Source organism: Teleopsis dalmanni, chromosome X, assembly GCF_002237135.1.
Source record: "Teleopsis dalmanni isolate 2A chromosome X, ASM223713v2, whole genome shotgun sequence".
Taxonomy (NCBI): Eukaryota; Metazoa; Arthropoda; class Insecta; order Diptera; family Diopsidae; genus Teleopsis; species Teleopsis dalmanni.
The window spans coordinates 21786188-21799463 of NC_051848.1; the positions used below are offsets into that span (position 1 = coordinate 21786188).

At 31.1% G+C, this 13276-nt stretch overlaps 2 protein-coding genes across 3 annotated transcripts in view; one reads left to right on the forward strand and one right to left on the reverse strand.

The window, feature by feature from the left end:
* The window catches only part of LOC119662232, a 129040-nt gene that overhangs the window by 27389 nt on the left and 88375 nt on the right, over positions 1–13276 (forward strand). The window lies entirely within an intron of this gene.
* Positions 4989–6176, reverse strand: LOC119662236. The gene is made up of 3 exons (XM_038071815.1): positions 5223–6176; positions 5078–5155; positions 4989–5015 (listed from the first exon to the last, which is right to left on the reverse strand). The coding sequence occupies exon 1, from the start codon at positions 6120–6122 to the stop codon at positions 5346–5348; it is 777 nt and encodes a 258-aa protein (XP_037927743.1). The 5' UTR covers positions 6123–6176; the 3' UTR covers positions 4989–5015; positions 5078–5155; positions 5223–5345.

Genomic DNA, 13276 nt, shown 5'->3' on the forward strand with positions numbered 1-13276 from the left:
CAAACTAGATTAATCAAAAAATTCTATTTAAAAAACAATATTTTTCTGATAATATTTTTTATAGAAGTATTTTTAACAAAAATACTCGAAAAATTTTTTTAAAATGAAGTGCTGAAAAATCATAACAAATTTTTAACAAAATGTAATCTTAATTGTACAATTTATCTATATTTCATTACTTAGAGTATAGACAATACACAAATCGTATTCCAAAAGTCCTTCGTAGTCCTTTAACAGTACCATTGAATGCCATAAATTTTGCTATGCCTTAAAGTCATATATTATGTGATCTCAAATACATTATATTTAAGTCAAATTTGGTATTTAGTAATATCTAGTCGGACACTAGATACACTAGTGGGACACTTCTCCCACTACTTGCTGTAATATTCACGATCTTCTGTTGTGATACTAAATGTTGATACTGAACCATAGCCGTAAACGTTTGGCAGAATTTAACTCAGAGTTTAACACATATAACAATATAATACAACATATAACTATATATAATAGTTAATTGACTCCAATATATAACTAATTTGAAAAACTTTAAATGAGAAATTTATATAATATATATATGTCGGTTGCATATAGATATATACTTGTATGATCATATGCGGCCCATTTTTTAATTTCGTGCTTCTAAGAAATGCATCCATCCCAATAAAGATTGCTTAATTTTTCAAATATTTTAACAAATCAAAATTATTTTCTTTAAATATTTTAAAAGAGTTGCAAAAAACAAATTATATTATTTAATTTGTCACTTCAACAATTTTGAATAGCACTTGAATTACTTTCCAATCAATTTCATATAATTATCTTTATATTTCTACAGATCTGCGAAATTCTTTAAAAGTTAGACTTTATGGTTTTTATTTGACATTAATAATATTAAAAAGTTATAAATACATCGATTAAATAATTGACTATATATAAATTATAAAATAATTTAAAAAAAAATTCGAATATTTCTTAAAACCATTTATGATGAGTACTTGGCAATATTCGAAACAGCGTTGTGTGGTCAGCCAAACTTCAAGAAATTAACTAAAATTTTTGTTGTTGTCTTTTCATTTCTATCTGAACCCTTCAAAATTATTTATAAGTTATTTTTTATAAATTCTTATAGTCCAATAATTTTATACGAACAATGTATCAAAAGATGCTTCCAAAGATTTATAATCATGGATATTTGGTGGTATCCGAAAGAACTAGGTTAGTTCAAACATTTATTTGATTTAAAATAAAATTTTTACATTTAAGAATTTTAACTTTTTTAATTCGTTTAAGAGCGAACTGCAACATCTTATAGTATTTATTATTTTTGTGGATACTACTTCCCTATGCTCTTACCAAGAGCAGTGATACTCGTATTAACCAAGAGAGTCATAAACGCAGATAGATTTCTTTTCTCATTTTTAATTTACAATTAGTTTTAAAAAAATTATAAAAGTAGAATAAATTATAAAAATAGAATTTAAATCTCAATTTATTTTATCTCTTTAATGATAATGATAGTATTTTGCAAGGAAATATTTTATTTTATATATAACATATAGTAGTGGTAATGAGACATTGTGACCAAACCCATAGTCAGATATTTACTTCGGAGTGCTGTCAAATAATTTTAGTTTAATAATGTATAAATATGTATGGCTGTTTGACCATGGGAGATAAGCAAATATACTTTCACTGCCCATAGTTAGCGATTATTAGCGATTCTTCACTGTTTTACTATAGCATTCCTCGCAGAAAATCTAAATAAATAAAAACTAGATTCATGCCCATGACCACATGTATTTTGACAGATCTTTCATCTTTATCGATATACAGTCTGTCTATAAATGAAGTACTTCGAATCATTTCGGGAAAGTATTCGGTATCTCCAACTTCACACCTTGCCTACGTATCTACCTAAGTACCCGACTATGACTTATAATTAGAATTTTGCTATCAGCGAAGAGTGTCTTTGAAACTAATCTACTATAAATATTTTTAAGTTCAATATTCTAAAAGTCATTTTCGTTCAATTTAAGGATGCTGACAAACCTACAAATATCTTTTGATTTCGGATTTTTACTAAAGGTAATTAGCGCAATATGCAGGTGCTGGACTTCTCTTCTGACACTCCAGTGACTAGAAGTTTTACTAGTAGTTTCATCATTAGTTTATTTTAGTTAGCATTATTTACTGACTTTTTTACTCTCTCTTTCTAATGTCTAGTATTGTCTTATTTATTTTTATTATTTTCAAGATATTTATTAATAAATTAAAATTTTTCTATTTATTTTATTCTATTTATTTGTCTGGTTTTTGGATTAATTCTAAAGCCTAGAAGGCAACACAATATCAGAAAATTCCTTAGCTTTAGATCCTGTACTATTGCAATGCCTACTATTATATGGGCTGATAGTGCGTTCCATGGGCAATTAAGTACAATATTTCCTCATACTTTTCCATTATGGATTTATGCTTTAACTTTGCTCACATTTTTCAAAATTTTTCCCATGTTTCGAGTGTTAAAGTTTACAGTTTAAAGTTTCTCTAGAAATGTGAATTACTTTTCTAAATAAAAAACTTCTCTTTGGTGAACCTAAGCACACATGCATTCGGAAATTAGACATTTTCTAAATATTTTCCACAGTTACACAGCTTGGTTCATTATTTTTTTTGCCTTTTAGTGCTATTTTTTTTGTTGTTTTTGGTTTAATTATTCAAATGTTTACTTACTAACATTTTATTATTTATTACTTTGTTGTTATTTGTTTTTTAACAATTGTGTTCAACTCCAAGCCGGAAGTAAACTTATGCACACGCATTAAGCCTTAAGTAGCCAAACAATGACGCAATACAGCCAACCCAGCCAACCTAGCCAACCAGCCAACCTAGGCAGAGGACTTGAAGTTACCATAAAAACCGAAATGCACTAACAAATCGGAGAACAATAAGGAGCACGAACGGAACTACGAGTAAATGTTGAGGCTCCACTGTAACTTTTCCATGAACTTTTAGTGAAAATGAAATTTTGTAATTATTTTTTCGTTTGTACGGGTAACTCGGTGAAATTGCGCAAATATTCGCACAACAACAAAACTAACAACTCCAACAAATAGGACAAAAACGTCAGCAACTAAAAAACAACAATCAAAACAGTGCTACAAAAACAAAGTTTTACATTAAAAAGATTAAAATTACTAAATCAACTTAAAAAACATTCACAAAACATTTAAACTCAAATTAAAGAAGTTTTGCATTTAACTCGGAAAAAAAATTTTTAAAATAAACGAAAAATATTTCATTAAATAAATGAAATCACAAAAATACGAAATAGATTTGGGAAGGAGAATTGCTTGAAACACAGGTATAATTATTATCTCTAAAATCTAAGACAGACATCTCTATCTAAGACATCTCAAAGACAGTTCGCTTTGTATCTCGCTTACGAAATTTCCTTTTGAATGCATGAAAAACAATTTTTTTAATCCATATTCGTTAGAGAAACTATATCTAGGTCTTATGACCTCGGTCAGATAGGAATAGAACTGACTTCTTTCGGGTTTTTGCGAGCACATAGTTTAAATGCCAACTCTAGTGCAGATAGATCACTTTGGTATTAAGCTGTTGTGACTTGTTCCGAATAGCAGATTGTAACGAAGTTATGAAGAAGAGAAAAAGGTCTCTATTAATCGGTTGCTACAGCCTTGTACAGAACTACAAATGAAGAGACCGTAATATCTAGTAGATCGTTTCCCCTTAAGAAAGGTGTTTCGGACCCAATAGCAATAATGAATGTTTAATTATCAGCAAGAATAACACCAGTGCTTATAACAGAACAATGCTACGGTTACTGTAGCATTAGCAACTTTGCGGACTTCACATTCAGGAGCAAATGTCTGCAAGTTGGACTGTTGTTATTTGTATTGAAATGCATCTCCCTAGGCTATGTTAAGTTAGATTGGAGTGGAGGTTATGCACACCAAAGCCTACGTGAACATAAATAATAGCCTTTTGTGATACCATGAATAAGATGTTAACAATATGCCAGATCAAACAGACAACCAAATGAATAAGCGGTCTATACATAGACAATAACGAAAATATAAGAACGCATTACTCTTCCACTTAAGTAAGAATATACTAAACTGTCAAGGTTATGTTCTGGATTTTCTCGACCGACAACTGTGACATCTTTTAAATTTGACATCATATAATATCGCAGAATTGGAGAATAATATTTATTTTTAACGTTCGTTTTGATGAAAGAAACTAAATTCTTAATATAAAATATTGTTTTCAATAGAGAGAAAACATTTTACATTCTAAATTTTGTTTAAATAAAAAAAAAATTATTTTTAAGTATTTGGCTTATATGTACCACGTAGTCACGACATTTCTATATGAAGAGAATCTTCGGGAACAAAATTGGTTTATTGCTCGAAGACATAAAATTATAACACCTCGTTGCTTATCACACATAGAAAACATAGAAAACACAGGGCCATATTTAATATTTGATATATTAGAATATGCAAAACATATTTAGATATATAAATTATTTAGTCCTATAAAAATTAAAAATTTTTTTATACAAGATATTATTTATTTACTTATATACTATAACGTAACTAACGAATTTTGAATTTCATTATCTGTTTTTGAAAACTATTAGTTTGATTAAAAAAATTTGAAAACTGTCTCCAAAATTTTAGTTTTTTTCGATATTTTATTTATTTAGAGAAGTTTATTTACTTCTCATCTTCTGATTACTTCAAATACTGGATGGGTGACTTCTGTCATATTTTTCCCTCATTATAATCGCCCCTTCTTTGTTATTGTAGCTGTCAGTTAAGAATACGCCTAAGCAAACTAAACCATTAAAGCACCATTCTGTTAACTGAATTGTTACTACTCACCACGCCTCCGCCGTTTTCAATCCATTTATCCACAAAACGATAAAATTCTAAGTTCTCCACTGATATTTTTTTCTGATACGACCATGACCGATGGATTTGCTGAGATATATGCGAAGAATATTGAATATGCACAAGAATACCATAAACGACTATAAACTTACCCACAAAATTCTTGATCGAGTGTTCATCAAGCCTATTGTCCCCCAATTAATGTGGTTTAATAGGTGTTAATTTGAGATCTGTTAGAAAAATTATTACAAATTTTAATGTGAATGATAATATAAATAAAAGATAATTTCAATTTACTCGTAATCTGTTTAAATCTGGTTTTTGGCAAAATTATTTGCTTTAGTTTGTTTGTGTCTAACAGAAAATAGTCCAATTTATCACGAATCTCGAATTTAATTACTACATCATTAATATAGGAGTTTAAGACTTCGGTTTCCAATATTTTATTCGTTCCTTCCCATGTTTCTTACGAACTCCGCGCTTCCCATCGACCTTCTCCTCAACTTCACAATTCAAAGGGGGTGGCATATTAACAACAAAGATACCAGGTTCTTCAATGTTTGAATCATTTTCTTTATTCTGCTTGGCATTGAGCTCTTTGAGATATGTTACAAATTCTGGTGTGGACAACAAATTCTGTTTATAGGCCGACTCATCGATACTAGTAGAGCAAAGTGAAAGGTTTCCAGAATTTGCCATATCACATACGCCTCGCTTATCAACTATCTTCGGACTTTTCCTAATCACTTTCGGTAATTTGAAATGGCAATATTTACAGTATTTATTACTTTCAACGTCTGATGCAATGCGCTTGCGACCTTTCTTTCCTGGAGTTATAGGACACAGGTCCTCGTCCACTTCACTTTGGTCTGAATCAGAATTGTCCAAAGATGTGTCTTCGATATTTTTCCCTCTACCCCATTTGAAAAGCGAAGAGAATTTCCAACGTCTTTTTTCAGCATCTTCTTTTTGTAGTCGTCTGAGCGCTCTCTCAAAGTTCTTGTTGATATTGTTTGGATGTTTTTTCTTGTATTCACGAATTTCATTCTTGAAATTTTTCACAAGTTCGTTTTGGCGTTTGCGATGACGTCGTAGCTCCTCTTTGAAACCTTTCAACATCTGCTTTTCCGAATCACCATAGTGGTCTTTAATATTTCGTCCCATTTCCACGAATATATTTTGCCGAAATTTTTTCATCAAAAAATTTTGTGTTCAAAACTGAAAAATACAGTAGAAAAATTTTGAAACCGACTCTTCTTCAAAAAATTTTATAATGATTTACAAAGGATTTCAGTTTGAATCGTAATAAAATCACACCTACTTTGTGAAATTATTTGAAAGTAAAGAAATGACATATACTTGATTTAAACAGAGAAATGTTTTCGGAATTATGTGATAATTTTAAGACATTGGAGAGCAAATAGTAGACTCAATAGTTTTGTGCTGCTAATGAAATATGAACAAAACCTACGTCAATTCAGTTTCTTATTTCAAGTACTTCGGCGTAGATTTTACTATGAGATAATCTCTAAGGTCCACTTCTGCGCATAATATATACACAATATGCCACTTAGTGATAAGATAATTACTTAGTGTTCGAATGTTACAGTTTTTGCTATAACACTATTTACTGTAACATCTGGTTACACTTGAAACATTTGATTTCTCCCAAATATTCTAGATATTATCTAGGTATTATTCTAGGTGTTTTATATAAAATACATATATGGTATATAACATTTACTAGTTCATTATTGGTATTATATATTAATGCATAATATTTTTATTATTATATTTATTAAGAATGCAAGTTCATCGCAGCTTTCACACTATCCACACGAATTCCGGTTGCTCCTATATGGATGTCAGCTTTCCGGCAGTGCGATAATTTCACGCTTATAAAACTAGTAGTTTTTGATGATAAAAACGATATTATTCGATGATTTTTTTAAAATCTGTATTAAAAGCAAAATTTCATTCTGGAAGTGTGTACTTCCAACATTTCGTCTTATATAATATAGAGTAGTCATTGACACAACCCCAAACCGAGACACATTTTGAAATAAAATCAAACGCAAAATGAGACAGTACAAATATTAAAATCTATATTAGTGACTATATTACTTATATTCTTCTTTTATGGTTGAAGTTAATATCTTTAGTGTTCTCTAAAAGCTAAATATTTATAAGTCTCGCGATGTACTTGTATTTTTAAATATATAACATCATATATTCCTAGTTATCCCCTTCTCTGCGTCAGTGCATCAGCGTAATTAATTTTCTCGAAGTAAAAAAGTGGCCTACGAAGGGTTCAAATAGAAATGAAAAGACAACAACAAAAATTTTTGTTACTTTATTAAAGTTTGACTAACCATACAGCGCTATATAGAGTATTGCAGGTACTCATCATCAATGGTTTTAAGATATATTCAAATTTCTTTTTAATTAATTTATATTCCGTATATCATTTGTTTAGACTACAAGTGCCAGGCTAAGAAAATTAGAAGCTATAATATAACTCGGCATACTTTACCGAGTAGCAGATTGTTACGAAATTATGATGAAGAGAAGATAATTCCATGTTATCAATCTGTATCAATTGCTACAGATTTTCACAGAATGACAAATAAAGAGCATTAAATATCTAGAAGATCGTCTCGCCTTCAGTAGGAGAATCTTTCTGGCCGCACAACAATAATGAAGATTTAATTATCATACTTTTTAAGGAAAAAAAAGGGGTTAGCAAGAATAACATCAGTGCTTTTAAGAGAACAAAAACGGTTACTGTAGCATTTGCAACTTTGAGGACTTCACATTCAAGAGCAAATGTCTGCAAGTTGGACTGTTGTTATTTGTATTGAAATACGCCTCCTTTGACGAGGTTTAGTTAGGTTGGAGTGGAGGTTTTGCATACCAAAGCCTACGTAAAAAATTAGTACTAAAACGATCAATAATTGCACGAAATGCTTGCTCTCCATGCCAATTATGTTGACCGTAAAAAAGATGAAGTGCTATGAACTTCGGGAACATATTTAATTTTTTTCAAAAAGAATTTCCACAATTTAGAAGCGTTGTTTTAACGTTAGACGATTCCTTATAAATTGCCAAACCTCACTGAATACATATGTTAACATACTATGACATTCTCAGCTGTCAAACCATAGTTATCCATATCGATAGTTCTCATGCAACTTAAAAAACAACGTATATTATAATTAAGTTTTTTTTTTCAAAACAGACGTTAAAAATCAATTTTATTTGTTTTTAATAAAATCGATCCTTTTCCTATTTTTTATTTTGGTTATTTTTAATGCAATCTGCTGTATTTTAATTTATTTTATATATATTTTCTTCAAATTAATTTTAATTTAATTTTATGACTTAAAAATTCAAAGAAATAATAGCGGTAATTTTTTCTTTCAGAGTTGTAAAAAAACAGCATTAAGTCTGGTTGAAACAATTTGGCATCACTTTTAAAATAGTGATCTTGTTTTGACATATGTTTCTTGTTGTGTTCTGTACAATATAATATATAAAAATTATAATCATAATTAATTAAATATAATTAATAAATTTAAATAAAAGAAAGCAAAATGAAAATTGGAAGGCCAATGGTAAGCATTTTTATTTTATATATATAAATTAATTTATATAATTATGTATTTGAATTTATTAGTGAATAAAATACTCGTATGATTTTAATGGATGATTGGAATTTTGCAACATATTTCCAGTAAACATTCACAATGGACTGAGTTTTGAATTTGGCTGCACGAAAACTTAAGACTTGAAATTTTTTGCGAGTAAAGCCTAACTCTGAAGATTTTAAGAGGATTGTTGTGGCTTCATATGTTTTCTTTCGTAAGTTGCGTGTATGTTTTTGGTACTATGAAAGGAAAAATTACAGCTTATATATCCTTCACTTCCATACAAAATAGGTTATGAGAAAATTTGGGATAAAATCCTTTTAAGTATCATTTGGGGTGCGGTTAAAATTTGAAATATGAGAAATTCGAAAATGTATTCTTTAAATAAGAAGCAGTTAATGAAATTTAAATAATTTTAATAAACATGCATATTTGCAAATTAACCGCAAGTAATTTTCCTGCTCGGTCATTTAAGTACTTAAGCGCCATTTCGATATAATTTATGTGCTGTAAAGTGGAAAATATGTGCACCATTTCATGTTGCCTTCCACTGGAAATAACCGTAGAGAAAAAAAAAGTGGAAAAAAAATATTTGAAATAAAAAAAAAAATTTGAAAAATTTAAATTAAAATTCGTACTTACACGGAACACTCAAACGTCCATTTACCTACTTACGCACGTACACCCGTAGTTCACATTTCACTAGTGAAAAATCGCCGCTGACCATGAATAATGCAAACATTAGCGCACTCATGAGATTATTCAGATCCTGTCCAGAATCAGGATAATGCGCTCTGCAAAAAAAGACGATTTATATATAAAAATTCATAAAACAAAAAATATGAACAAATTTAAGAAAATTCTCCATACGAAGCAACAGACCATGCTCTGCTCAGTAGGAACGAGTCGATAGGTGGGTGTGATACGGCGACTAGTAGATCGACTGCGTTCGCACCACACTCAATCACTTGGACCGAAACACGCCATTCGGAAGGCAACTGTAAAGATTTGGTTCCTTGTTCGTTGCAGTAAACGAAGCAAAATGTTATAATAATTTCATTTCATTTTTATTTAATTTTCACTTTCATAAAACTGTTTTCATACTTAGTACGTGTGATGAATGTACGTACATCCTGCCATTATCCTGTTCCCAAGTTTCAACGGCTTTAAAGAATTCAGAAATATTTTTATTTCACTTTTTTTGTTGTGGTTAGTGTTGCGTTTCCTTTCTTTTATCATTTTTTTCTTTATATATATTATTTTTTTTTGTTTATATTTGCTGCCATATTTATTTCATATTTGACTTTACGCGTTTTCCTCTCTCCTCGCTGAAGTTAAATTATGTTATATACAAAATGTGAAGTGGTAGATGCATATCAGACAAGTCCTGTTGCAAATATTCTTCTCAAATTAAAGCAGACTTTGGCAGGGGCGTAGTTGGGATTTTGTCAAAGGGTGAGATCCTTACGGTCTATGCCAGAAAACATTTTTTTTTTTGGTAGTATTTGTGCAGCATATCAACTGTAGATTATACTGCCAAAGGGATTGATATAACAACTTTCAACGAGTATATTTCTCTCTGTAGAAAAATCGTAACATTTTTTTAAATGAATTTTTGACTTAAGTATCTTATTTTGTACGTCGGTGAATACTGTTTTTTCGCATCCGTTCTTTTGGATAGGTGTGCCTAATTAGGCTTGCAGACCAGAGTACGTAAGATAAATAGCAGCTCAACGTGAACCGTAACAAAAGTGTGTATTAGTGCAAGTGTTTTGTGGTGGTAGTTACTTTAAAAATTTTTCTAAGTGTCCTAATTAACTCACATTTAAATTTTCGCAATACTGAAAAACCTGCGAAGGTTATAAACTTCATCAAGTTGTGATTATTTGCAGTCATTTCTCAAGGGTTGCATACAATAATGTTTGTTACGAATGTTTTGGAAGTGAAACAAAGTGAATGTATCCGAAGGTCAAGGCTATCTAAAGAGTGAGAAGTCATCAGTTTTATGACCTTCATTTCACAGGTACACTATTATTTCGAGAGATACAAATGTTTTCTATGTGCGTCTGTTAAATATATTATTTATCACTCGTGGTTTTTTTTCTGTGCCTTTGAAAGCAACCGTATAAAACCCGTCTACGACTTCAACGTATAAAACCCACCTTATCAGAATGATTAGTAAATAGTAGATATTAGGCACGGAAAATGTGTAAGTCCATTATACTGTGAAGTCTGTTCCGAAACTTCACAAACAATTTTGAGTTCTTTGAGTGAATGGTGAATGTTTGAAAGAGGTACAAAGCTGAAGTTTAGTCAAGCTAAAGAAGACATTGAATAGTCAACTACTGTCGTACATAAATTTTTTGCAGGTGCAATGATTTTCGACAGTTATTAATGGATTTGCAAAACCACAAACGCTACAATTAAAGTGAAATAAAACGAAAAACAGAACAAAAACTAACAAATAATGGAGAATAGTTAAATTTAGGATTGCAGCAAAGCAAACCAAACTGTAACAGTCCATCTTAACAAGTGAAGTGGCTGAAGCCTCAATGTAAACTCAAGAGCTGATGTCGTGGTTATTCTCTTTGCCCCACTAATTATTATGCAGACTAGTCTCTGCATAAACTACGAAAGTTTATCTATCACAGTCATTTGCTGAGCTTTCTTGTACGAGATGGATGACTGAGTTGAAGACTGAAGTCCCAGTGTTTGTTAATGAGGTTCCTGGTAGTTTACTTGGCTTACAGCTGATTGTTGGGAAATAGGAACAAATAAAAACCGTCTGGCTGAAGTCAATGATGGAAGGTCATAAAACAGCTACGAAGCATACCAAACAAGTTATTCATTACTTCATTTATACGATTCAAGCTTTTCTGCAGAAGACTGTTAAGAAAAAAACACGACAGTTCGGCTCAAGAGTACTTTATTCAAACAGAGAGAGCAATATTGAAAGCAAAATGTATAAAACAAAATAGAATTGCACAGAGTTGCATTTTTTATCAGTACTTTACCTAATATTTTTGATTTATAGCTTTAAGTAACATTTTAAAAGGGTTAACTCTTTGACTCTCTGACAGGTTTGATAGTCTTAATAATTCAGAATTTATATTATTGCTTGCTTCCTTAAATAGACGTGGTTCTGTTAATCACCACAGATTACGGAAAGCTGACACTTGAGCTGACTTCCAATAATATACACAGTCCACTTTATCTGCTTAGTGGTAAGCCATTTTATTATAATAATTGAGTTCGGGGAATTGAACTGTTTGACAAGCAACACAAATACATCCTTGGAATTATTATTTCTCTTCATTTCAAAGAAAATATTCAATAATAATAATGAATATTGTTTATGAAACCCAAATAGTTTTCGACAATGTCAGACAAAGCAATAAATTTCTAAGATATTTTTTCCAATTTAGCATAAAACTGGAGTAAAATTTTGAATATTGAACGCAAGACAATCCCTTGCCACCCCAACTTACTGAAATTGTTGCTATAATTTGGCCAATTGCACTGGAAAAATCAGTTGCAATGGAAGCAAAAGAAGAGACACACATATAGGTATCTTGGCATCCGTGTCCTCTTGAAGGTAGGTGTGCAAATGTAGATATATGTTAGAATGCAAGTATAATCGAATACAATGCCAATGGGAGTTGGAAATGGGAAGTGGGAAGTGGGAGTGGATCTACTAACAAATTGAAATTCAACACACGCAATTGTCAGTGACAAATGTAACAATTTCCAAATGTTGTAAGCGAATAATAAAATGGAGAAAATATAAAACAGAAAATAAAAGAGACAATAAAATGAAAAAGCAGGAATAGAAAAATATACAAAAATAGCAATAACAAATTTACTCCACAAACAACTGTGGTTCCGGAACAACTAAACTATTTTTGTCGATGAGGAATGCAATTAAATTTGAATCGCACCCGAGACTTGTTGCACGGGACATTGTTGTGTCAGTAGTGTAGATGCAGATACTGTTAGAGAGGTTATGGGTCCTCGTGATGATGCGCTTAGATTGAGTTGTGCTGCATATTAAACGTTTGCGTGTAAACGGGGATAAGTTAATTAGCAGAGAGTGATTTGCATGCGAAACGCCGCCCAAAGGCTGCCGTATTGCATATAAATGTGGAACGAGATGTGCTCGTTGGCCGGCAGATTTTATATTTTATGTTTGCTAAGCAATTTGAGTAACCTTGTGCATTTCCTTTAATCTGCCACAGTTGCTGCGACGGCATACACACATTGTACTAGTAGACGTGTTGAACTTTCAACTAAACCATCTGGTTGCTGTTTTCATTTCCTTCCGGTTGCAAACGCGCGCCATCATGTATGCAACCACCGACACGTGTGCCAGGCAATAAGCGTACACTGAATTTCGATTTTTGCCATCTTCCATTATGTATTTTTGTTTTTTTTTCCGAAAGCAACTATTTCTGGTCTTTTCCAAAGAAAAATTAAAAAATTTGAAGTAAATTAACCAGAGCACGTAACAGATACACGTACTTTTGCTTGTGTGTTGCTACAAGACAAACATGGACCGAAAACGAACTCCGCAGAAATGAAGCAAACAAAGTCAATCGAGTCAGAAGTAAAAAATTTCCAACTCATCGAAAGCCACTAGGCAGTCATTATCAATGATAGTGAAGTGAGTCTGTTACAAATTTATGCCAATTCTTTGTACGAGTCAAA

Bases quoted from the DNA above. Each gene is read 5' to 3' on its own strand.
- LOC119662236 (XM_038071815.1), bottom strand. From the start codon at position 6,122: ATGAAAAAATTTCGGCAAAATATATTCGTGGAAATGGGACGAAATATT.